This window comes from Enoplosus armatus, chromosome 8 (genome assembly GCF_043641665.1).
Source record: "Enoplosus armatus isolate fEnoArm2 chromosome 8, fEnoArm2.hap1, whole genome shotgun sequence".
NCBI classification, from domain to species: domain Eukaryota; kingdom Metazoa; phylum Chordata; class Actinopteri; order Centrarchiformes; family Enoplosidae; genus Enoplosus; species Enoplosus armatus.
This window is the reverse complement of record NC_092187.1, coordinates 16852601-16875997: the sequence shown is the minus strand read 5'-3', so window position 1 is coordinate 16875997 and position 23397 is coordinate 16852601. Positions and strand designations below refer to the sequence as shown.

At 43.6% G+C, this 23397-nt stretch overlaps 2 protein-coding genes across 2 annotated transcripts in view; one reads left to right on the top strand and one right to left on the bottom strand.

Annotated features, from left to right (window-relative positions):
* The first annotated feature begins 754 nt into the window (after window positions 1-754).
* LOC139289325 (rhodopsin) lies at window positions 755-1813 on the top strand. The gene has a single exon (XM_070910904.1). The coding sequence runs from the start codon at window positions 755-757 to the stop codon at window positions 1811-1813; it is 1059 nt and encodes a 352-aa protein (XP_070767005.1).
* A 4636-nt stretch (window positions 1814-6449) lies between these two features.
* LOC139288612 (membrane-associated guanylate kinase, WW and PDZ domain-containing protein 1-like) overlaps window positions 6450-23397 on the bottom strand; it is an 89003-nt gene continuing 72055 nt past the window's right edge. The window contains exons 14-24 of the mRNA XM_070909941.1: window positions 22948-22982; window positions 20139-20394; window positions 16491-16582; window positions 15396-15591; window positions 14957-15259; window positions 11843-12046; window positions 10479-10566; window positions 10333-10393; window positions 9506-9649; window positions 9214-9352; window positions 6450-7534 (exon numbers count right to left, since the gene is read on the bottom strand). Of these exons, the coding sequence (XP_070766042.1) occupies window positions 6450-7534; window positions 9214-9352; window positions 9506-9649; window positions 10333-10393; window positions 10479-10566; window positions 11843-12046; window positions 14957-15259; window positions 15396-15591; window positions 16491-16582; window positions 20139-20394; window positions 22948-22982 (2603 nt within the window). The remainder of the gene's footprint in view (window positions 7535-9213; window positions 9353-9505; window positions 9650-10332; window positions 10394-10478; window positions 10567-11842; window positions 12047-14956; window positions 15260-15395; window positions 15592-16490; window positions 16583-20138; window positions 20395-22947; window positions 22983-23397) is intronic.

Here is a 23397-nt window from a genome sequence, read left to right as displayed (position 1 = left end):
TAAAACCACATAACATAAAGGGTGGCACCCTTCAATGTTGGTGGCGCCCTTCAATGTTGGTGGCGCCCTTCAATGTTAATCTTCAGTGCTAGATTAAGGGTTTGGAGTTACAAGTTACAAATGAATTACGAGATGAATTTATACTAATTTATCACCTTTACCTGCTTAGCTCCATTCAGGGTCCGGGGGGTCTGGAGTGCCTCCCAGCAGAGAGACACCTTGAACAGGTCACCAGTCTATGATACAGCTAAAACAGACTGACACTAATGCTGAACTTCACATCTATATATTAGCAAATCAGTGGCTACAATACCCTCCACTTTCACGTTTCTGCTGAAGGAGTTGGGAGCGCAAAGTCACATGAATATGAAGAGACATGCAAACTGTGTTGCAAACCAGTCGCCCTCAATAGTATTCTTCAAATTTAGTGCACACGAAAAAGATGAATTATGTATTTGTAATCATGCTTTAAAATAAGCAGTCATCGGATAGCTCCATGATAGGCATGAGCAGGTGCAACCTTAATATCTTGATGAGTGGTCAGTTATGTTTGCAGTGGTGGCTGGATTAGATATTAACTGTGGCCTAAATCACTTTGTGCTGACGGATTTGGAAAGTGATAATCCAAGGTGTGCCTTTAAAAGCCAGACCGTGGCTACCTGGGTCCATTTGTAGCAAGGTCCCTCTCCATCACTCTCCTGATAAGCCAGAAGAAACACCACCGAAGGGCTGATCGCAACCGCAAGCAGCAACCATGAACGGCACAGAGGGACCATATTTCTATGTCCCTATGATAAACACCACCGGCATTGTCCGGAGTCCTTATGATTACCCTCAGTACTACCTTGTCAACCCAGCAGCTTATGCTGCCCTGGGTGCCTACATGTTCCTGCTCATCCTTCTTGGCTTCCCCATCAACTTCCTCACTCTCTACGTCACCCTCGAACACAAGAAGCTGCGAACCCCTCTAAACTACATCCTGCTGAACCTTGCGGTGGCTAACCTCTTCATGGTGTTTGGAGGATTCACCACAACGATGTACACCTCTATGCACGGCTACTTCGTCCTCGGACGCCTTGGCTGCAATTTGGAAGGATTCTTTGCTACCCTCGGTGGTGAGATTGCCCTCTGGTCTCTGGTTGTTCTGGCTATTGAAAGGTGGATGGTCGTCTGCAAGCCCATCAGCAACTTCCGCTTCGGGGAGAATCATGCAATCATGGGTTTGGGCTTCACCTGGTTGATGGCCAGTGCTTGTGCCGTGCCCCCTCTTGTCGGCTGGTCTCGTTACATCCCTGAGGGCATGCAGTGCTCATGTGGAGTCGACTACTACACACGTGCAGAGGGTTTCAACAATGAGTCCTTTGTTGTCTACATGTTCGTCTGCCACTTCCTCATTCCACTGACTGTCGTGTTCTTCTGCTACGGCCGTCTGCTCTGCGCCGTCAAGGAGGCTGCTGCTGCCCAGCAGGAGTCTGAGACCACCCAGAGGGCTGAGAGGGAAGTCACCCGCATGGTCGTAATCATGGTCATCGCCTTCCTGGTATGTTGGTGTCCCTATGCCGGTGTGGCCTGGTGGATCTTCACACATCAGGGCTCTGAGTTCGGGCCAGTCTTCATGACCCTCCCGGCCTTCTTTGCCAAGAGTTCCTCCATCTACAACCCAATGATCTACATCTGCATGAACAAGCAGTTCCGCCACTGCATGATCACCACCTTGTGCTGCGGGAAGAATCCTTTTGAGGAGGAGGAGGGAGCGTCCTCTACTAAGACCGAGGCCTCCTCTGTCTCTTCCAGCTCTGTGTCTCCTGCATAAAAGGGCCGTCAAAACAGGCTCCATGATCCACTATCCAAGAAGAAGACTTCCGCTCCCCCTGGGAAACGACTGAAGGCTAATGTCTACAGAAATAACTTCCTTTTTGTATTTTTACAAACGAGTTGGTTCAACCTAAAGACAGTTGCAGGAAAGGTCAGCCCATTACAGAGTTGTTCCTGTATGTACAGAATATCCAACTTAACAATCTATGAGATTTTTTTTTTCCTGAGAGGAAAGGGAAAAATATGTTAATCTTTTACAGTTGGATCCTATATGATACTGGCTTATTTTTGAATGTAGAGGCATGTAATCAAGGCAACGTAAAATAAAACGCACTTTGCAAATGACTCATCCTGTTTATGTTTTACTTGCAAGTTGGGTGGCAAAGTTCATATGACTGTAGTATATTTAATCAAATGAATAAATGTGAATGACCTATTCAGAATGCATTTATGTCTTGAGTCAATTTCTACTTTAGAGCTATTATTGTAGAGACTACCGCTCTTCTGCTACAGAACTTGATGGTACAGACACTTAGTGAATAAAGTTTAAATTTCTTTTGTCAAGGTATTTGCATTGCTACTGTAATCTCATGTCAATCATGGGTCACCTTGGACTTAGAACTTGGCCTACCTAAGGGATTATGACATTAATCAGGGATGAATATACCCACGACACAATACCAACTATATCTGATGACGAATATTAATCACATTAGTTAAAGGTTAACACAGACAAAGACTTATGGGATAACACATCAGTATTACCAAGAGACACCTTGATGCAAAGGTTATGGCAAGGAACCAATTACTCCTCACTTGTGTTCCATCATATCACTAACAAACCATATAGACCTTCCTAAAACGACTGTCAAAGGAAGAAGAGGTAGCGCTTTACTTTATCTCCTCGTATTTAGCATTTATAAACAGGATACAAACATTTAATAAATGGTTTATGAGATACTATTATGTAGTTGTAAGCAGATATAAATGTTTATTAATGTATCTGTCAACAACAATAACTCCCTCTGTGATCACCCATAAGTGAAGGCTGGATAATAAATGACAATACATTAAAACAGTAATATAAAATATGCCTTCATAGGAGATTGTTGACGAATGCTGTACATTAATATACATTTAAAATGTCCTTAAAGCTGCTTTACAACTACATCATAGTGTGATCTAGTGATATAAACCATTTATTAAATGCTTGTATATTGCTTATAAATGGTTAATAGGGTGACTTAGAGTAAATTGTTACGAGTTATGACCGCTGACAAATACTGAACATAAATAAATACTGAAAAGTGTCCTGTGTACTACTACATAATAGTGTGTTATAAAGGATTTATTAAATGTTCTCATACAGATAATAAATGTTAAATACAGGGACTAGGGGACGGGGAAAAGTGTTACAGAAGAATCAGTTATTGGGAGAGCTGCACAACATTTCACAATATATTTTAAATAATCTTCTCTTTTCAGCTGTCAGAATATAGAGAACAAGATTTAGGTTTTCTGTTTCAGTATTACTCTATAATGACCACTGCAGTCCTGACAGTGGATAGATATTGCAAACTGAGTTGTACCAGTATGTTAAATGACAGACACTCAAGTATTAACGTGATTCCTCCTCCTCAGTTCCTGGTTGTGCAGTAGTACGCGACGCTAGAGAAAAACAAACACCTCCAGATCTCTCCCATAATGACCTTCATGCGTAGCTATAGCAACCAACATACCAACGCATCTTTTGTGGAATACAGATATACTCAACCGAGCAGGCTGAAGTCAAGCTCCAGCTGAGAGCTTAAGGGAAAAAGAAGAAGAAAAAATCAATCACTTGCTGCTTTAATTTAGCACTAAAAAAGAAAAGCTTCTCCTGCTGCGGTTGCTCTAGGTATTTGAAGAATATTGGATAGATGGCAACCTTATGAAATGTTGTTCACACAGACAAGAAACCATTTAGCTTTTTGTAAGTAAATACCAGCTCTAATATATACGAAGAAATGAAATCAGCCCCCTAAACAGCTACCCAGTTCTATTCAGTGTCCATCAATTAAACCATCTTAATGTAGAATTATTATATTGTACCATTCGAGTTACTGGCTGTAACTTTCTAACAATTAAAGAAACATGAATTGTGTGTTTGTTGGAGTGTATGGTGTACTGCACCACTACGTGTTGTACAAATAAGTAGACAAAGAAGGCAATGCAGCTGACAGCCCATATACTACGGACTTCTTTTACGCTGTTCTATTTCCATGTTACTGTTGTGGATTGAAGTGTGTAAACCAGTGGACTATCACTGTTATATCTAGCAAATTGTTCCTCCAGTGTCGATCTTCAATAACACAAAGTCTCTGAAGCTGCATATTAAAACCACAACTGACACACCAGAGTGATTTGATTAAAAAAAAAAAGAGTGTACAAAAGCCTCTCTTGAAACATTACTTCCAAAACGGCTGTGCAGAAATATGAAATCCTTTTTTGAATTTGTATGGAAAACTTTATTTGATAATAAAAATAGCATTCACAGACTTCTTTTGATAGCTACATATACATTGTAATCCATCTCAAGGAAAGAAGCTGGATAAGTCCACATCTACTTGTACTTAGACTAATGTTATGTATAGCTTCATGGGTCAAATAAAGCTATGAACAATGTAGTATTTATATATGCATAGTTTTATAAAAAAGATTGGCCCATATACATGTACTGCTTTTTATCAACACAGAGACAGCATTATGTCCGGAGCACATTGCAAGAACTAATGCTTGAAGAACACAAACTGCATACAAGTGCTTTATAATACAAAGGCAGGCTAACCATCGAGAGAGATTCAAACCATCAAACAGTTTCTGATTGACCAAATACAGTCTTTCATTTTAAAATGTCTTTACATACCTGATCCAGAGTAAATCAACATATTTCCCATAAATCATCAGGTCCATTTCAGAGATATAAACACAATATCACATTCCTCACTGCTGAGGTTTTTCATAAATTTCTCTTTTGTACAAGAAAAAGGCAACATTTTATTCCTTGACAGGTTCCTAATAGTTACATTGGAAAAAATCTTTACAGGTGATGGCCAACAGGTTCACTTCTTAAATGTGTTTCTTTTTTCTTTTTCTTCTTCTTTTTTTGTTAATACAGTACCATGGCGACAACAGTGATCAAACAATGCATTTGTTGTGGTTTATCCAATATATTTTTAGTTCTCTAATGAAACATAAAACAGAGAATACACACAAAACACATTATAAAGCAGCAGTCAGACTCCAGTGGCGTGACAGCATGGCTCAGCATGGCAGATTGGTCGTCTCCAGTGCCGGGACTCTCCATATATTACCACCACAACAAACCACATCAGCTCTTTGTGTCAAGGACGCAGGAGGTGGTCGGTGCGCAAACGTGGGTGTCATCAACATGAGGACAGGGCTAACAATGACTGTGGGATTACAGTGCATGTTCCTTATCGATTATTCTCGCTCAGACCTATCAGATAAAGTGGTTAGACTACACTTAAATTTACACATGCATCTTGCACAGGGATAATTTACACATTTGTTTATTTGAAACTTTTTTTGGCATATCTGAAAAATCATACTTTATGGCAGCTTCAAGCTGGTATTCTGTACTACATTGAGATTCCGATGAGCAACAAATTTAGACAACTCTCACTTTCCCAGCAACAGAGAATCTACCAGAGCAGTTTTACCTGCTAGTTGAAAGTGAGTCAGGTTCCTTCTCTGCTACATCAGTACTCACTGAGGAACAAAGGGCCAGAGTATTAAAGTTATTTTTATAGTCCTACTCCAAGTGACAAAATAATGACATTGCCAATTTTCACATCACATTGTCTGATTTCTTTTCTTAATTTCAGTAGCGTGTGGGTGTATTTAGGAAAAGGAGGGTGAGCTGCCACACATTTCAAGGATGCAACAGAAGTAACGGTACAGCATGCTTTCCCAGGTACAGTGTGCACTTCTACCTTGGTCCTTTTTAAAGATTTAATGAAGCTTGCTCAAGATATGTGCCAAATTAAAAATAAATAGTGAGCAAATGCAAAAAAAAAGTCATATATTATTTATATAATTATCACTCTACTTTTACCTTCAGATCTTTAAATTTAGATTTTTGTCTCAAGTCCAACGTGACCATCAGTGTCTTGTGCTATAGTTTGTTCAGTAAAGCAATTCAGGAATGGAAAAGACATCTAAAAACAAGTTGAAAACGAGCTTAGTAGTTAGAAGTTCCCACAACTGGAAGCATGTTTCATACCTCTGAGGGAACAAATATTTAGATTCAGCAATGCCTACAAAAAGCAATATCACTGATTTTATATGCAGGCACATACAATACCTTTACTATAGTACAACAACTTCTGTTATGTTCAAAATAACTATAACAATGACAAAACAACCAGTATGAACTGATAGAAGGATTGTACTCCTGCTGTTTTATGAATCTCTGGATGGGATCACAAGTAGTTAAGTCAATCAAATTAATCAATAAACCAGTCGACCAAATAAAGCACAAGAGTTAGTATCCTCAGAAGTCCAATTCCAGTGTATGGTACATAGTTTGCACAGATAGAGGAGAGAGTGGCGAGGGGGATCTCTGCTCTGCTCTAGATGCTGAGGTCTTTGGGGCTTTCTTTGTACAGCCTTCTCTTGGGCTCAGGGAGCTGGTTTGGGCTGCGGCCTACTGCGTTATTGTTGTGGCCTGTGTTGTTGTAGGCAGCGTTGTTGTGTGCAGCGTTGTTCTTCATCATGCTGTAGTAGTCCTTCAGTCTGGGCGCTGCTGCATAGTTCAGCTCGTCCCGGCTGTAGTTGCTGTCAGGGGAAGAGTCCCGCTCCACTTGGTATCGTCTCTCCGGTGTCCCGTTCATCAGATATTTCTCCTCCCTCCTCTCTGAGGAAGAGTCTCTCAGGAGGTTGCCGTTCTTCGTGGCTCTTTCATATGTACGGCCCCTGGAAAGAGACAAGGTATCCCCGTTATTGTTGGAGCGCTCGGGAGTTGTGACCCGCCCAGCCATCTGTGAGTCCTTGAGAAGCCGCCGCTCGTAGAACTTGCGCTCAGGGGTGACTGCGAGGAACCCTCCATCGTCGTACTCCCTCTCAGGTGTACGGTCCCGATGGGCTCGCTCTGCCCTGCGGTCCATCGACTTGGCCCGCCGACGATCAGGAGACGGGGCGCGCTTTTGGGTTGGTGAGCGGTCAAGGGAGCCGCGGCGCTGCAGGCGAAACCTCCCGTCCAAAGTAGAACTGCTGCTTGAGAGCTCTCGCCCCCTCATTTTCTCGGCAGCAGCAGCCTTCTTCCCCGAGCTGTCTTTCCTCAGAGTCTTTAGGAGTTTAGAGATGCCGCTCTCCGACTCGGACTTCTTGACTTTGCGGCCTCTGCTCTTCTTGTTGCCACTGCTACTGCTGTTACTGTTGTCTGGAGACTGCTGTCTGGGGGTACTTTGACTGTGATTGTTATTCCAGGTGTGATGATGGTGGGGGTTAAATTGCCGGCCTTGGTAGTCCATCTGATCTGACCCAGCCCTGTCCCTGTCCCGGCCACGCGCAGCCTCCTCCTGGCGTGATGGTTTGTGAAGGTCTGGTGGATAACTGGACTCCAATGAGGTGTGATATCGGCTGTTAGGTGGCAGCGTTCTCACTTCCGGAGTGTTTTGTGCCCCGGGCGTGGGAGGGTGCCCGTCACTGCTGCCGTCTGCAGGAGAGGAGAAAGGAGGAGAAGCTTGTTGACTAGAAATACCTTATAAGAGGAACGAGGTTGAAGAATACATTAACATAAATAACATGTGACATTCATTGAGCTCAGCAGACATGTATATCCTTGTTGGTTCATGTGAGCTCTTGCATTGACATGACAGACAGTCAATGCAGAGATTTATGGAAATCATGCATACATGTGCTCTTTCATATGCTTTATATATCCCCAGAAACAATCAGGCTAATCTAAACTGATGTGTGACATTCTGCTTTACATCCATACACGTAAAAAGGCATTGAAGTGATAAATCACTTCAACGTGTTTTCTCTATATAGGGCTGCGGGTTGAGTCACAAGGTGATGTCAGCAACAACAGCAGGTGCAACACATGTGTAGGGCAGGGGTTATCAATGACACAGCAGGCACCTAGGAGATCATTCAAAACAAAATTGTGCATCATTGGGAAGAACAAACCAAAAGCAAAAAAACACAAAAGAAAGCCAAGAGTGTGTTTGGCTGCAGGTCTGCCGAATTAGAGACAGGTTGCTATGGCAGCAGCATGTGATGAGCAGTGGCATTAAATTAGTCAGAGTAAAAAATATCTGGTGTGGGGCTGGCGGAGGGGAGAGGGTTTGTGCGTGTACGGATTCACAGAAGTTAAATTAGGTAAAGTTAAATTCAGGCATGACGAGACATAAAGCATGCACACCATGTAAACACAACTCGCGCGCAAACACACACACACACACACACACACACACACACACACACACACACACACACACACACAAAGTGGGATTCAGGTAGGGATGAGCTGGAAGGAAGGGTGGATAAAATTTAAAGGAAAAAGATGACCGGGAGAGTGGATTGGGACAGACTTTTGGCTACAAACCGTGGTCTGATTTTGGCCCATTAGGTAGAAACAGGGCTCTCCCATCTTGTCATTCCTCATTGTACCAACAGCGAGATGAGGAGCCATCATCGCTGGAGAGAGGAGGAAGAGCCCAGCGACAAGAGACAATCAGAGAGAAAGAAGGAGGAATAGAGAGGAGAGAACAAATAAAACAGACAAGAGGCTGTTTTACAGTACATCTTAATAGAGCGAAGATTTTTTTGTTTTGAAGGGTTGTTGTGAAAGACAAGACAATATTACACTTTATATAGTAACCAAAAACCCATTTGAGAGGGGGAGGTGTCAGAAAATTAAACCCCAGATAAACCCAGAAAATAATGCTGAGAAATACAACAATGTGACTCAAGCTGTGAGAAGAATAATCCATCAGCAGAGCATACAGCTCTCAGGAGGGAATATTACTTCAGCTGTAAAACATTTGTGCTACTGATCCTATAGCTTATAAATCACTGAACAGGCTTTTGTGGCAACCATTCCTTCATTGATCAGTAATATCTGACAGCTCAATCTTGTGCTGAAACTGACAGGTTGCTTTAAATGAATGGATCAGAAAGTGTCTTTCTGTTGAAAGCCTTATCATTCACAGCAGCGTTCATTAAAATCAATTCAGAAAGGAGTATATGTCCCTGTGGTGCAGTAAGCAGATAAGAAGCTTTATTCTAGTGTGTGGTGTGTACAGCTGGAACAATAATGAGATTTCAATGATGGCATTAGCAGTGTTATTTACAGGAAGAGGAGCAAAACATTGCAACATGTTCACCTACCATATTCAGGCACAGATCCATCTCCCCGTTTGAGGACGAGCCGCGCCCTCCGACCACCATTCTTGATCAGTTCAATGGCACGTGAATGCTTCATGTTCTTTGTGCTCTCACCGTTAATCTCCAGGATCTCATCTCCCACCTGAAAACAGAGAGGCCATGTTGTTATCACAGCTAGCTGATGATAGTGTTTGACCAACAGTGTGCAAAGAGGAAATTTAGCTTTATTACCAAGATGTATAGAAGAAAAATAAACTTCCTGTAGTCACAAATTCAGATTTTTACGGTTTCATACCCTCATCTTGCCATTTCTGACAGCAGCCCCATCCTCTGCTAGTCTCAACACATATAGGTCCATGTTGTACTCCCGTCCTCCTCTCAGGCTGAAGCCAAAACCTTTACTGTCCCGCTCGAGGTCCACAGAGTAGAACTCAGCATCCTGTGAGACAGAAAAGGAGAGATAAGGAGAAAGTCACAGGGAAACCAGGGAGGAGGAAGAGGAGTGACTAATCCATGGTGCTCAGGGGAGTCAAAAGGTGAGTCTAAACTTCAGGACTAATCAAGCCATGTCCCACAAAAACTCACCAAATGTCAATGGCAGTACAATACCCTAGAAAGCATGAATAATTAATGCCACATGAGCCTGTGAGCAGGGTACAGATCACTAAGCAAGGGCATCACAAGGGCTGGACCCCAAACTTAACATAATCATCAAAAGTTCCCTCCCAGGAGAAGCATGGTCTCTCCCCAAATCATTTTCTCTGGCCCTCACAGATCCAAAGCTTCATAATCAAAACCACTCACTCATGTCAGATTTTACAGATACTTTTCAAGATAACGTAAAAATAGGTGGGAATATGGTAATTTGTGTGTGACATATCTACATGTAATAGAAACATACAACTTAGGATGTAACACCCCAACTTAGACATGATTAAAAAATTTGACTTTGTGGGAAATGAGAATTGATTTTTAAAATGTCAAGAACAAGTAGGACGCTACATGCACTGTATGTGCAAACTTAATCCTGAACTTGAACCTCAGCAGCTTTCCTCTGTTTATTGCTATAGTACGTGTTATGGTACATGACTGATAGTTAATAAGTAAAACATCTATTCTTACCTGTGTTGTCTGACTTTGTGTGGGTGGAGGAGGAGGAGCTCCTTTCGACTTTGAGTTATTCCTTTAAAGAAAAAGAAACCCATATGAATACACATTGTGCCGTATTAAAGAATATATTCTAGAAAAATGGATGCATTATTACCTACCGGAACTCTGTGGCCTGTTGAGGTGTGTGTGTGGTGGTGATGGTAGCTATCTTCTCAGCATTAGTCAGCAGAGAAGCATTGGAAGATTCTGGAAAGAAACACTGAAAGATTAGATCAAAAAAAGGAAAAAAACTAAAATAAAATAAAGTGACTGCTTTTGTTAAATGCATTTGCCCACAGCTGTGTTTTAAAAAGACACTCTGGAGAACAAAATGTTACTGTCCAGAAGAGTCCGCTGAACCGCCCACAGGCGGTATTCAACCTGATGCTAACTGCCTGTGATGTTGTCATTTGCCATTTGCTCATGGACAACACTGGCCCCAACTGCACGAAAGAAAAACAGCAGTAAAGAAAGAAACTACTTTTCATCTGCTTTTTCCAGGAGGGGAAAAAAACAAGGACAACTGTCTTTTCTTGCCTTTCTTCAATTTCATCTCATCACCGGCAAGAACACTGCAGCACACATTAGTTTGCACTGACACTGGCAGGAGAACAGCTCTGTCTGTGTTTAGCAAGAACGCTAGCCTGACTCATATTTCTCAGGCTCCTTACTCACTCTCCCCTCATTACTCCAAGAAATATGACTTCCTCGCGGCCACCTCTCTGTCTCTCTGAGCCACAGCTTTCTGTAGCCGCACACATCTTTCATGACATTTGAAATGAGAATAAGGTGGACCAGTAGACGCCATCATTCCCATATTACAATGCCGTGATTTTTTCATTTTGCATCATGCATGTACACGCCCAAGCCTGTGAGTTAGTGAACATGTGTGTGGGGGAGTTTATTCCCAACTCTCTCACCTCCAGTCTTAAATAAACTTTTTCTGTCTCTATGGAGGGTCCTACAGTAGGGCTCTGCTGTGTTTTCACTGGTGGACCAGTGGCTCAGCCAGTAGCAAGTACCCTGATTACAGCACTTGACATATTTTACCCAAATGTAGAGCTTTGGGTCGCAAACTGCTTGTGCTGCGATATTATGCAGTTCTGTTTCCTCTTCCTAAACTAAGCTCAAGAGATTAACGCCAACAGGAAGCACTTGATTAAATGTGAGCAGTGTTTCTAATCCTTTCAAACTGACAAAATGTTGCAAATGGTAAGATATCTGGCGAAGAAAATAAACAAAAAGCAGAAAGAGAGAAGGAGAGAGAAGAATTGTGTAAGTGCTACAGCAGTTTCTGGGGGCAACTTCACCTTACTCCTACTCAATGACTCACTCTCTAAGATACCAGGGTTCACACCCTGATGAAGGGTGCTCTTGCCTGTGAAGAGCAGCGGTGCCCTTTCCTTCCCACCACATCCATGAATAAGTCACATTGTGCTGCATTATGAAACAGCCATGTGAGGCTTTCAGCCAAAAGCCTTACCATCACCCGGGATGATCCTGAGCGAGACTGTGTTCCCGGCTTCCTTGATTAGGTTGACGATGTCCGAGTGTGACTTGTTGGTGATGGAGCAGCAGTTAACAGCCAATATTCGGTCCCCTACTTTCAGCTTCCCGCAGCGGTCCGCCGGGCTTCCCTCGATGATGCGCCCTATTTTGTGGGGCATGGCCACACAAGCATTTCCAGCTTTTTGTGTTAACATACATGTTTGTTTTGCGTGTATATTGTGTGTGGTGATGATTGGATTGATTGGTTGTATAGATTTTAAATTTTACAAAAAAGGAAAAGACAAAGAAGACAGGGAGAAAGAGACGAAAAGAAAGGTTAATTATCCAAATTACTACATCCCAGTTCACCCACAGAAAACCATTAAGTTGAATGTACATCAAAAGTTAACATGTGACAATCAGTACACATGCAAAATACTAGATGCCTCCGAAATGGGAGGTAAAACTGCCGGTCACAGCATCCTGACAGCACCTCCTACCAGGGATCAATGAGCACACAATCGTTGCTGCAGTGTAAGACGGTCAGATAATTGAGCTGTGGGATCTGGACCAGCTCAGAAAACGATAAGGATTCCTAAAGAGGAGCGCCCTGAGGTGAGATGTGCAGCCTATAGCCTACATATGGTCATGTGGTCGATGCAAGCACTGCAAGAAATACAATCTGCACCTGAGTGACAGTTCAATACGGCACATCTTGTTTATACAGGACCTCTGAACAGTCCCTGGGGATCTCCAGTTCTCCTCACCCTCCCATTATCTCTGCTCCTTCCATCCAGTATTTTTGCAACATCCATATTTATTACATCATCCTTACTTCGCAGCTGCCCTCCCTCTGTCTTGATTGAAAAAATGCGCTTGTATCCTGTCACTGTATCTAAATAATGTGATGTGGGACATTACAGGGTGTGGCAAGTACCCAGGATTTAATACCCAATCTGCTAAGCACTACACCAACCCCAGGTCATAGTAGGAGGGGAGGAAAGGGGGGGATGGGCCCTACGGTTTATATATGGGGGATTGAATCAGCTGAAACTGCTTTGTTCATCCCAGGACTGACAAACATCTAGCGCTCCTGGAAGAGTCCTCAGAGCCATGTCTGTTTTTTAAAAATAATACACTTTCCTCCGTCACGTTTCAGCTCACGTCCCACATGGTTGGAATCCATTAGGAGAGTGAGCGCTGGATGCTAGAGTATGATCCTAGATCAGTACATGAAAGCACCAAAGTCCATTTATCTCGTCGTCCCTAGAGGAATAGTGACGGAGCAGAGCAGGGGAGCGCTGTGAGGCAGCAGCAAAAACAGGAACCTCAAAAGACTACAAGACGTTTAGGCAAGGTTGTTGACTAGTACTGTCACTAGTGTCCCTATTAATAACACGTTAATTCTTGCATTGCCTTTTGCAGAGCAACACCATTAGCCTGTGGGATCCCTGGGCAGTCAGTGTGGCAAACGTCTCATCCATTCTTGTGTTTTCGCCTGTGACACACCACAGTACATCATCATAATGGCTAACTATACAAGGGACCTTGGCATGACATTGGTGTTGGAAATTCATCACTCAGAGGTTAATGCCAAATTTGTTCGAGGAGGACGTCTACAATTCCTCATCAATGCCTGAGCAACTTTAATACATGCAATTCTGCTGTTTTGCCGTGATACGTAAATGGTATAGACAGCTCAGGAGTGTGCTGAGTAGACTTCAATTACATGCTGAATGAATTGGTGAGGGCAGCTGTGAGGCATGAATCTGTGATGATGGCGTTTGTGATAAAGCTGCAGCCAAGACCAATCCTGAGGGAGTGCGCTCTGAACACAAAGAGATTTCTTTATCCCTAAGCTCATGATAGCAGGTTTGTGACCTCGGTCTGTGGCATTAAGAGCACTCCTGTCAAACCCGCCTGCTATTCATAAAGTAGAGCAAACTCAATGAGGAGTAACTGCAAAAATATTGTAATTGTACCAGGAGATGGCATCACTCATTTTACTCAGTGGTTCATTGATGATCTCTGTGGACGTGTCTCTTTGCGGGAGGTATGCACAGGATACTGGGGCTGTTTCATGCCAACTCTCTGGCTTTATGAGATCAAATTGTTCGGGGTATCTGCAGGTCTTGAAAAGATAAAAAAACGTTGTCTTTAGTTTCATCATAAAAAGGCCTTAGAAGGTATTAAAGTCTTAAATATGTTCTCTTGTCTGTCACAGGCAGTAATAAAATGTTTTTGTATCTGAATGAGGGCTGTTGGGAGACATTACCTAAAAACTAAAAGTGGAATTGTTTCGACAGCGCGTGCAGGATGCTGTTCAATCTTTTTTGTGGAGTTTCAGTCGGCACAATCAGATCTACAACAAGCGCTGTCACTACTGCAGAAGCTCGGAAGCTCATTCTCTCATAACGGGCGAGACTGGATTTTAGCAAAAGCTTGAATCAACTTAAATGAATTCATAATTGTCAGTTGGTTGATTCATTCTTCCATTTTCTGGTTCTGTTGGTTCAGGTTGTGTTAATTAAATTATTATATGATTATATAATTATTGTTATATAATTACTGCTGCGAAGTACTGAAAAAATGTGATGTAATAAATAAGAATTCATGGCCATAACGTCTGTACTGGTTTTATCTCATATTTTCATGCTTTGAACAGTATGATTGTGAAACAGTTATTAAGTTGCATTATATGTGGTATTAAAAAGATCTGAAAAGGTCTTCAATTTAACTTGGTGAGCCCTTCTTAAAACCTATGAAACGGGTGTGGTTTGAAAATTGTTTTCGCAAAGTATTATCGTCAGTGCCATGTGGTAACCTTTGAAAAATATTGCTTTGAGGACAAAATATTATTCTGTTTTGAAGTTATCTGAGTATGCTGCTCACAGTCGGAGAGTGAACTAAATGATCTTCAGAAAAACTCTTTTCACATAACACGCACCAATACAGATTACGAATGCCCAAACAATCAAACTGTTGAGTCAGATTAAAGTCTAAACTGAACCATGTTGAAGTCGTTAGTAAACAAAATAAATTCTCATGTCAAACTGAATAGAAGTCCCTGTCAATCTCAACTAGCTCCAGCTCAGTGTGCCTCACGTACCAAAGGTGGTGCCGGCGTCGGGCCTGGAAACAGACGACACAATGACGAAACCGAAGCCCTCGTTCTCTCCGCGCTGGATCTCCACATCATACGGCTGCAGAGAAGCTGGCACCACCGCACTCCCGCTGCCACCTCCGCCGCCGCTGCCTATGCCGCTGGTAGATCCGCTGCCAGAGCTGACGGTGTTGAGAGAGTTCTGGCTCCCCTGGGGGGTCCGCTTGCCCTCTGTCAGGCTGGGCGCCTGGGTGCTGCTGTGGTGGGAGGAGGCCGGCGACGGGGGAACGTCACCTTCCCCTTTTGACACTGGAGATAAGGAGGAAGAGAACGGCCTGGTTAGACAAGTTTTACTTACTGTACTTACTTACTATAACATACATGTGACAGTGCATGACACATGTATGAAGACACATGCACAAGTTGTATGTAAAACTCTTATCACCTGGGTATCCGGGGGACTTGCGCCTGACTGTGAGGTTGACATGGCCCTGTTTGGCAGCCTGCTGCATCAGCTGCACCACCAGCTGGTGAGACTTGCCCACCACCGCCGTGCCGTCCACACAGATGAGCTCATCGCCCGACCGCAGGCGCCCGTCCTCATCTGCTGCCCCGTACTTCACTATGTGTCCTATGTAGATCTGGAAAAGGCAAGCGCACACAATGCATGATGTAACGGATTACTGACTTTTGTTAAATGACGCTGTAATCCATTGTATTCATTGTCTCACAAACAGAGTGACATGAATACAGTAGCTTTATAATTATGATACACTATTATGGCTAATCGAGAGCCATTAAACTGCAGTAAATTAAACCACCAGCCAAGAGAAAGCACAGTGACTCATTGTGACTTATCTCCTTCTATCTCCTTCTGATTTTAAATCTGTTAAACACAGCAGCGTCTCACAGTCTACAGTTGCACTACTTTGAAGGTATTTGTGGCTGACGTTCAGAGAAACCAAGAAGGCCAGAGCAGCCTATTGGGGCCACGGAGAAGCTTGTGTGCTTTAGGCATTGTGTGGGCGTGTACACACAGCTCCGACAGAAACAAGCGCACAACTACCACCCAGCATTTTTTGGCACAAACAACAAGTACTAACTCCTGTGGGGTAGACCTGAAGCCTGCTGCCATTTTATTTCCCTCTATTCCTCAATATCTGCCTTCCTCTCTCCCTCTTGCTCCCTCCTTTTAAGACAAATATATGGCGCACAACCAGAGGGATTGTGGGTAAGGCCTTTGCTTCTCTTAACAAGCTGTCTATATGATCCTCCAGAGAGCCACAGCACCAGTTAGAGAGATTGATGTGTTAGGACTTTCTGCTTCTTTGGTTTAAAGGCAGACTAGACAGAAGAGCAGGAGGAAATGGAACAAAACAGAGAACATCTTCTTGAACTGGGAAGCATACAAAGCAAATAGACAAAGCATTCAGAGATTTAAAATGATCAGCAACAGTATGGAGTGTGTGTGCACAGTCTTTGAATTCATCAGCTATTGTGATAAACATTTGATGGGATTCAAAGGTGGAGGGATACTTACAGGCTCCCCGGGCTCATTTCCTCCCAGGATACGGAACCCGAACCCTGTATCCTTCCGCCAAAGGAAAATGTCTTGCTCCTGGCAATCTGGCACTGAAATGCACAAGAGAAACAGTGAGAGGACTCCATGGAGATCAACCACCAAATCTGCCAAAGACCTGCAGGCTCCGCTCAGCGATGACTATGATTTGCATCTACAGAATGAAGGCTAATCACCGAACGCTTGTTACTCTAATCAAGAAGTTATGTCTCCCGTCTTGTCTGATTATAACAAATCCACGTCCAGTTGTGTAATCGCTGATCAATAAGGTTTGTTTGTTTTTCTATCAGTGTCAGAATGAGAGCAGGCAGGATCAACAGCTGCTCCTTCCCTCGCCTCCGCCCTGCCTCGCTGAGCAGATTTGGCTCCTTGTTCTCATGTGTAGACCACAAACTAGGCTGCATGCTGTGACCTCGTCATACTCGCAGACCTGCAGTCTGACAAGTTACTCAGTGGAGATGCCCTATTATTAGCCCCCATTTATAAGCATATAACCTTTATAACGCCTGAAGCTGCTCAGTTGTCCTCCTGGAGCCATCTCCTCATGTTTTACAATCTACATTTTGTCATCATGAATGTATTTACTATGATTTTCTGCTGTGAATCTGTTCTGTATACACGACATCTATTGCATGTCTCTCCGTCCTGGGTGAAAGGATCTCTCATCTGTTGCTCTTCCTGAGGTTTGACCTTTTGGGAGTTTCAATGACGCCCGTGTCTATAATGCATTATAAACATACTTATAATGTAGTTAAGTTACAAGCACTCATAAATATTCATAATATTATTTCTTTTTGTAAGGATCATAGCTGTAATAGATTGTAATGATTTTATAATGTATTATAATCACTGTTTTATTCACTGATTACAAGTTACTTTAAGTGGTCATTGGGTGTTTTAAGTGAAGTAATGAAATTCCTTTGATCCTTGCAAAAAGATTTTTTGATACTAAGTATTATGATACTTTACTTTATAAGTCATTACAAAATGCTTTGCAATGTGTTATGATTATTGTTATAAAGCATTATGAACAATTTTGAGTACTTATAACTTGCTGTGAGCAGATTATAACGCATTATAAGTATGTTTATAATGCATTATAGACACGGGCATCACAGAAAGGGTTCCTCATTCGAATCGAGGGTCTAAGGACAGAGGGTGTTGTATGCCGTACAGATTGAAAAGCCCATTGAGGCCAATTATGATATTGGGCTATATAAATAAAATTGCCTTGACTTGACTGTAACCGAACCTTTCTTACACACATGGATTTGTAGCCTAATTTTCGCCTATTTCTCTCCTGCAGTCCATCACAGGGCAACTCCCCTCACATTTGCATATTGCCGTGGACAGAGCAGACTGTGGAGGAGGACACAGGCAATTTGGTGTCAGTCTGTTCAACCCACAGGGCCAGTCCGCACAGGAGGCACAGGCCACTTCTTCTTGAGCTGCCTGCTGTCTACACGGCTGCCACGCAAGGCCAGTAGTGAACCCATTAGCTTCAGCCTCTCCGACCCCCCCCCCCCCCCCCCCAAATAATGTGCTTGGTGTGAATTAAACTGCTAGACTTGTAATTAACCCTCCGCTGAACCGTGCGTATGGAGGAATGATCAAAGCTCAACGTAAACTAACAATAAGAGGTGCAGCTTCAAACCACAGAGTGTGCACTTGCATGTGGCAACGTGCACATGAATACATTTGAAAACACAGACGAGAGAATCTGGGCCTCTTTGTCATTCTTTGTCTCCTTCCCTCTGTCTTGTTTCATTGTGTCTCCCCTCCTCCCCCGCTGACTCAAAAAAAAAAAAAGAAAAAAAAAGGGGGCTGCAGCTCCTTCAGGGGTTATCAAACAGATATACCAATCAGCCGCAGCTTAAAGCAGCCCTCTCCGGGCCCAGTTAATATTTAATCAGCAGCAGTCCTAGATTCTACAGGCAGCCATGATTATTAACCAACACTTCAATACACGAGCATGTGCACGTCTGAGCTGGCAACAATCACAATGTGCGACAAGCTAACACAGCAGACCTACCATAGTCAGCACCCCTCTACAATCACAAAGCAGTCTTTTACAACACAGAGATGTATTTAAAAACATATATTGACCTATTCTCCCTTTAAATATCGCCACCAGTACAAGTACAGGAGGTCTGAAAGATGTAATTCAGCCAGAACGGTCGAGTGAACCCGTTATTTCGGAAGATCCTTCCCCCTTTTCTCACAGGCTCTTCTATTAGAAACACAAAATAAGTGGTTTGACACCCTTACAGTGTTTCCCCATGAATAATGCAAGAATAGGCCATGACTGCAAATGATATTGAGGAGTCTCACAGAGAGGCTGCCTACTTTCTGGTGTTCCACTTTTGGCTTTTGGATTCTCTTGTTTTACCAGTGACTAAACAGGGCGTGAGACAAGCTGTGTGGCTGCTGATAATGTAAATGTGGTCAGTTTTTTAAATGTGGTTTAAAAGGTGAAGTGTGCCCTGTCCCTTCACTGGATGATGTGCAGGAGAGCACACGCTATTCTTTGTTTGTTTTCTCTGTACTTGCCAGTTCTTTTCAGTCAAGAGGAAGACAAGAGCATTGTGTGTGTGCGACTGACACATGCACACACACATACCACCACACCACCACCCATCAGCAAGCACTTGTGTGTGTTTTCAAGGACACTTCCATCTTGGAGGCACCTTTTGTCACAGAATCAGTTGTGACTCAGTGAGCACAGAATTGTTTAGCAAACACACAAATAGGCAGTAACAGACACAAACACATGTAGACAGAGATGTGCTCTGTGGTGATCGCACTGTATACACAGCTGTGTCTTGTACTCTGTGTAACTTCTCCACGTTTGAAGAAATGCACTTGTTAATGCACTCTAAGCAAAGCAATTAGAGGCATTTGGAAGGTGTCTTTCCAATTTATCAAAAGGGTCCAGCTATCCAACCAGTGGACATGTTTACATTTTACATTTTTCATGACCTCTATGTTTAATCCCAAAATCAAACAGTAGACCTTTTATTTAGCAAATGATTTTACAAAATGCTTAATAGTGGATAACAAAACCCACCCAGCGACACCTCCTAAAGCAAGAAATAGTCTGCACTTAACCCCTGTGAAAAGATTGTTGTGAAATAAACAAACAAGATGCAACGTGTTCATTAGTGAGATTTAGAAGTGCTGGTAAGTGGACTTCATCCAGGCTAGCTGTTTCCCCCTGTTTTCAGTCTTTATGCTAAGCTAAGCTAATCGGCTGTTGGCTGTCGCCTCATATTTGCCATATAAACATGAGTGGTATCGATCTTCTCATCTAACTCTTCGCCAGAAAATTCCTTTACATCATAACATAAAAGCTTATCTACAAAAATGTGTGATAATAGCTTCAGATCTTTAGGCAGGTCAATCCCCAAATGAGAGCTTTTTTCTTATCTTTTATCTTGAATCTAAACCATCAAACGTCTCCTGCCAGATGATCTCAGCCCATATTCAACCTTATACGAGGTTAAAAGGTCTGTAATATCGCTGGAGGATAAACCTTGCTGACCGTTTAAATGCTAAAGTCAGCAGAACTTTCAAATTCCTAAAATAAGTTAAGAACTGAATTCTACTCACGTCGGCTCTCGTACATGCTCCTTGACTGCGCCCAAATCTTAAAGGGGTCTGGCTTCTTCTGGAGGGTGAGGGTGCCATCTGCGGGGTCTTGAGGGGGCAGGCCTGGCAGAGGCTGGGTGGGGGCAGCAGGAGTGGGAGCCACAGCCTCACTGGGCATGGCAGAGGGTGGGTGGCTGGGAGAATCGGTGTGGGTGCTGCGATGGCTGCACACACTGTGCTGTGAGCTGCTCTGGCTGTCTTTCCTCTCTAACTGGTGCTGGGTGGACAGAAAACAGAGATAGGTGTATGTGTGTAAAGGAATGGGGGTGGATATAAGCAGAGGATGGAGGTAGAGGGCAGAGAGAGGAGAAAAAAAAGTAAGAGTGATAAGTGAGTCAGTGATAAGGGCGAGATATAGGGGAAAGAGATGAGTGAGAAAAGTGTTGATGGAGGACAAAGAGAAAGAAAAAGCATCCAAGGTCATCTCTTTTAGACATTGCAGTAGAACATTTCTCACTAAAAACGTCTGCTGGAGTGTGAGGAGAAATTACTTGGTTTCCATGGTTGCGAGACAAAGACAGATTGAAATGTGAGGGAATTTTAATGAACAAAGAATGTCGCCGTTTATTGCAGAAGGTCCTGCATGGAAACTTATGCAGAGAATCAAGGTTGGCTTCAACTGAAATGTGTAAAATCTGGCATGAAAGCAAACTGTAAAATCTCAAAAGCAGAGAAGAATCCCGCTGAGTAGGAGAGAAGTATCACGAGTACGTTGTTGCTACTCAGTTAACTGCTTAAATTGTGTAAAATAATCGGCTGTTTTGACAGTGAAATACAAACGGTTTAACACTTAAAATATTGAGTGTTAATCGTGCGTATAAGGCCACATGCAGATGCACGCGAAAAAAGTGCAGCCTCCATTTATTTGAATGAGGCCAGCTGCAACGCAAATTTGATAAGCCTTCAAATTTACGTTATCTCTTACTCAAACTCGTTTTTCATTGTGTCACGGATGCCTGACGCAACACCCCCCCCACCAACAAAGCTGCTGTTTTAACACAGGGCTGTTTTTGGTCACCTGCTTCGACGATATATATAGTACTGGCTTGTTATTGCGCTGCTAGGCACCTTATGGTTTTCTGCAATCTTTGTATTCTGATTCTGCAACCAGAGAATGTACACATTACCACGTTGTTATTTGCAGATGCACATTACAAAACACTTTACAGCTTCATGAAAAATGAGCCTTACTGGGAAAATGCAATTACTGGCGGTGAAAAGGCGCAAATATGACAACAGAATCATTTTTCATCTGATGTGAATAATAAACCAGTGCGTGAAATGGCAGAGAAGTCATGGCACAGTCTCTCACTCATCACACTGTACGAGATGAAGGGTCAAATATTCCAGTAGTGCTTCTTAATGAGGACAATAGCCAAGCAAAATTGACTTCTCAGTTGATCACTGGAGACTTGATTAATGGGTTGGGACAGCGCAGTCTCTCTTGCATATGGGAGTTTACTGTGAGCATTTATTTAGACTCTGTACTGGAGGCAAAATCGTTGTTCTGGGCTGACAAGAAGTCGCATGCAGCGTGACATTTCACTGACATAACACAGAGGGGGGAAAACTGGCTTTTCCTCACTGGAAAGCTAATCCAGAGTGACACTCAGGCAGTGCCACTATTGGTCCCACTCGACCTCCTTACAGCGCCCCCCCCCCCCCTCCATCCGCCGTGCCATGTGACCTGAATAGGTAACACCCGCAGCCCTGATATCATTTCAAACTAATCCTAATTCTAACATCCAGCCATCTGAGGGGAGGTCTTTTGTAATGCAGATCAAGAGGCACAGGACGAGGTTTTCTTCCACTCAAGTGGTGGGAATTGAACCCACCACTGACCTTGGACGAGCCTGTCCTGAGGAAACGTCCTTCTACTATAACTCGGTGGCTCTCCAGGGGTGAATTAGGGTGACAGTAATTTAAAGCTGCACTGGCATCTCTTCTGAGCTGGTATTGATTTTTTTATCAGGTTGAGATGAGTCGTAAAAATGAGGAGGCGTTTGCTCTTTAAACTCCTGAATAACTGCACTGTCCCTCAAGAGACCCTTGCGCTACTAAAGAACTGGTCTTTCGCCCCCTCCCCACCGGCCACCCCTCCGTCCTCCCCCTCCATCCTATCTTATCCGTCACAACTACCGAGTCACATTGCAATCTGTTGCAATCTCTCCTCCAGCTCCCCCAATCTCCCTCTGCTTTGCTTCCAGCTCACTCTGTCGTCATTGCCCCCTTCTCCCTGTCTGTTAGCCTCAGTGCGTCCTCTGCATCTGTGGGCTATCGTAGTGATTCACTGTTGTGGGACAAACCATCTCCACACTGGTCTTCCCCTCCCTCATCCACATCCTCTTTTCCCCCCTATCTTTCCTTCATGCTTCTCTCCCGTCTCCCCTCAGCTGTGGCTGTCTGCCCTCCCCAACAGCTGGTCGCTGTTACACTGCTCGGTCCAGGCTATGCCTAATCAGTCACAGGTTGGCAGCGTGGCAGGAGTTGAGGGACGTAGAGAGAAAGAGAGAGGATATGAAACAAAGACACATGACAACACAGAGGCAAGATAAGCAAAAGTCAAAGTGACAGACTGAGAAAGAAGTAAAGAGGAATGAAGGTTTATGAAGCTCTGTATGCAGAATAGTAGAACAAGAGTTAGATGTCATGTCTCTGTGTCTTTTGTTCTTTAAATAGCGCTCCTTTCACTCAGTTGAGCTAACATGCGCGCTCACACACACACACACACACACACACACACAAAAGAGCTGAAGATCATAGTACTCACCACCAGCTTTGGACTCCTCTTGGCTGGCACCACTCCTGCAAAACATCGGCAGAGAGACAGAGAGAGCATCAATGACCTGCGGGGCTCTTCCCCTGTCCCCTCTGATCAAAAACTCCCCAGGACGAATGGCTGGACCCTGGTTCCTGCTGCAGAGCAGAGCGCAACTGGCCCAGCTCTCTCTCCTCCTCCTCCTCCTCCTCCTCCTCTTCTTCCTCTCTGTTGCTTTCTCTCTCTGAGCAACACACTGCGCTACGCTGCTCGCTAATCTAAGTGATCTCCTCCCCCTGTGCTGTATCCCACTTCACTCAGCGCTCTCACCCGTGCTATTAGAAGAGGAGCAGCTGATTTATCTGCATTAGACAGGCCGACTTATGCTGCAGCCCTGGAGTGCTGGTCCAAGCTACAGGTCCCCACAAGCATCCACAGACCCCCCCTCCCCACCCCCCCACC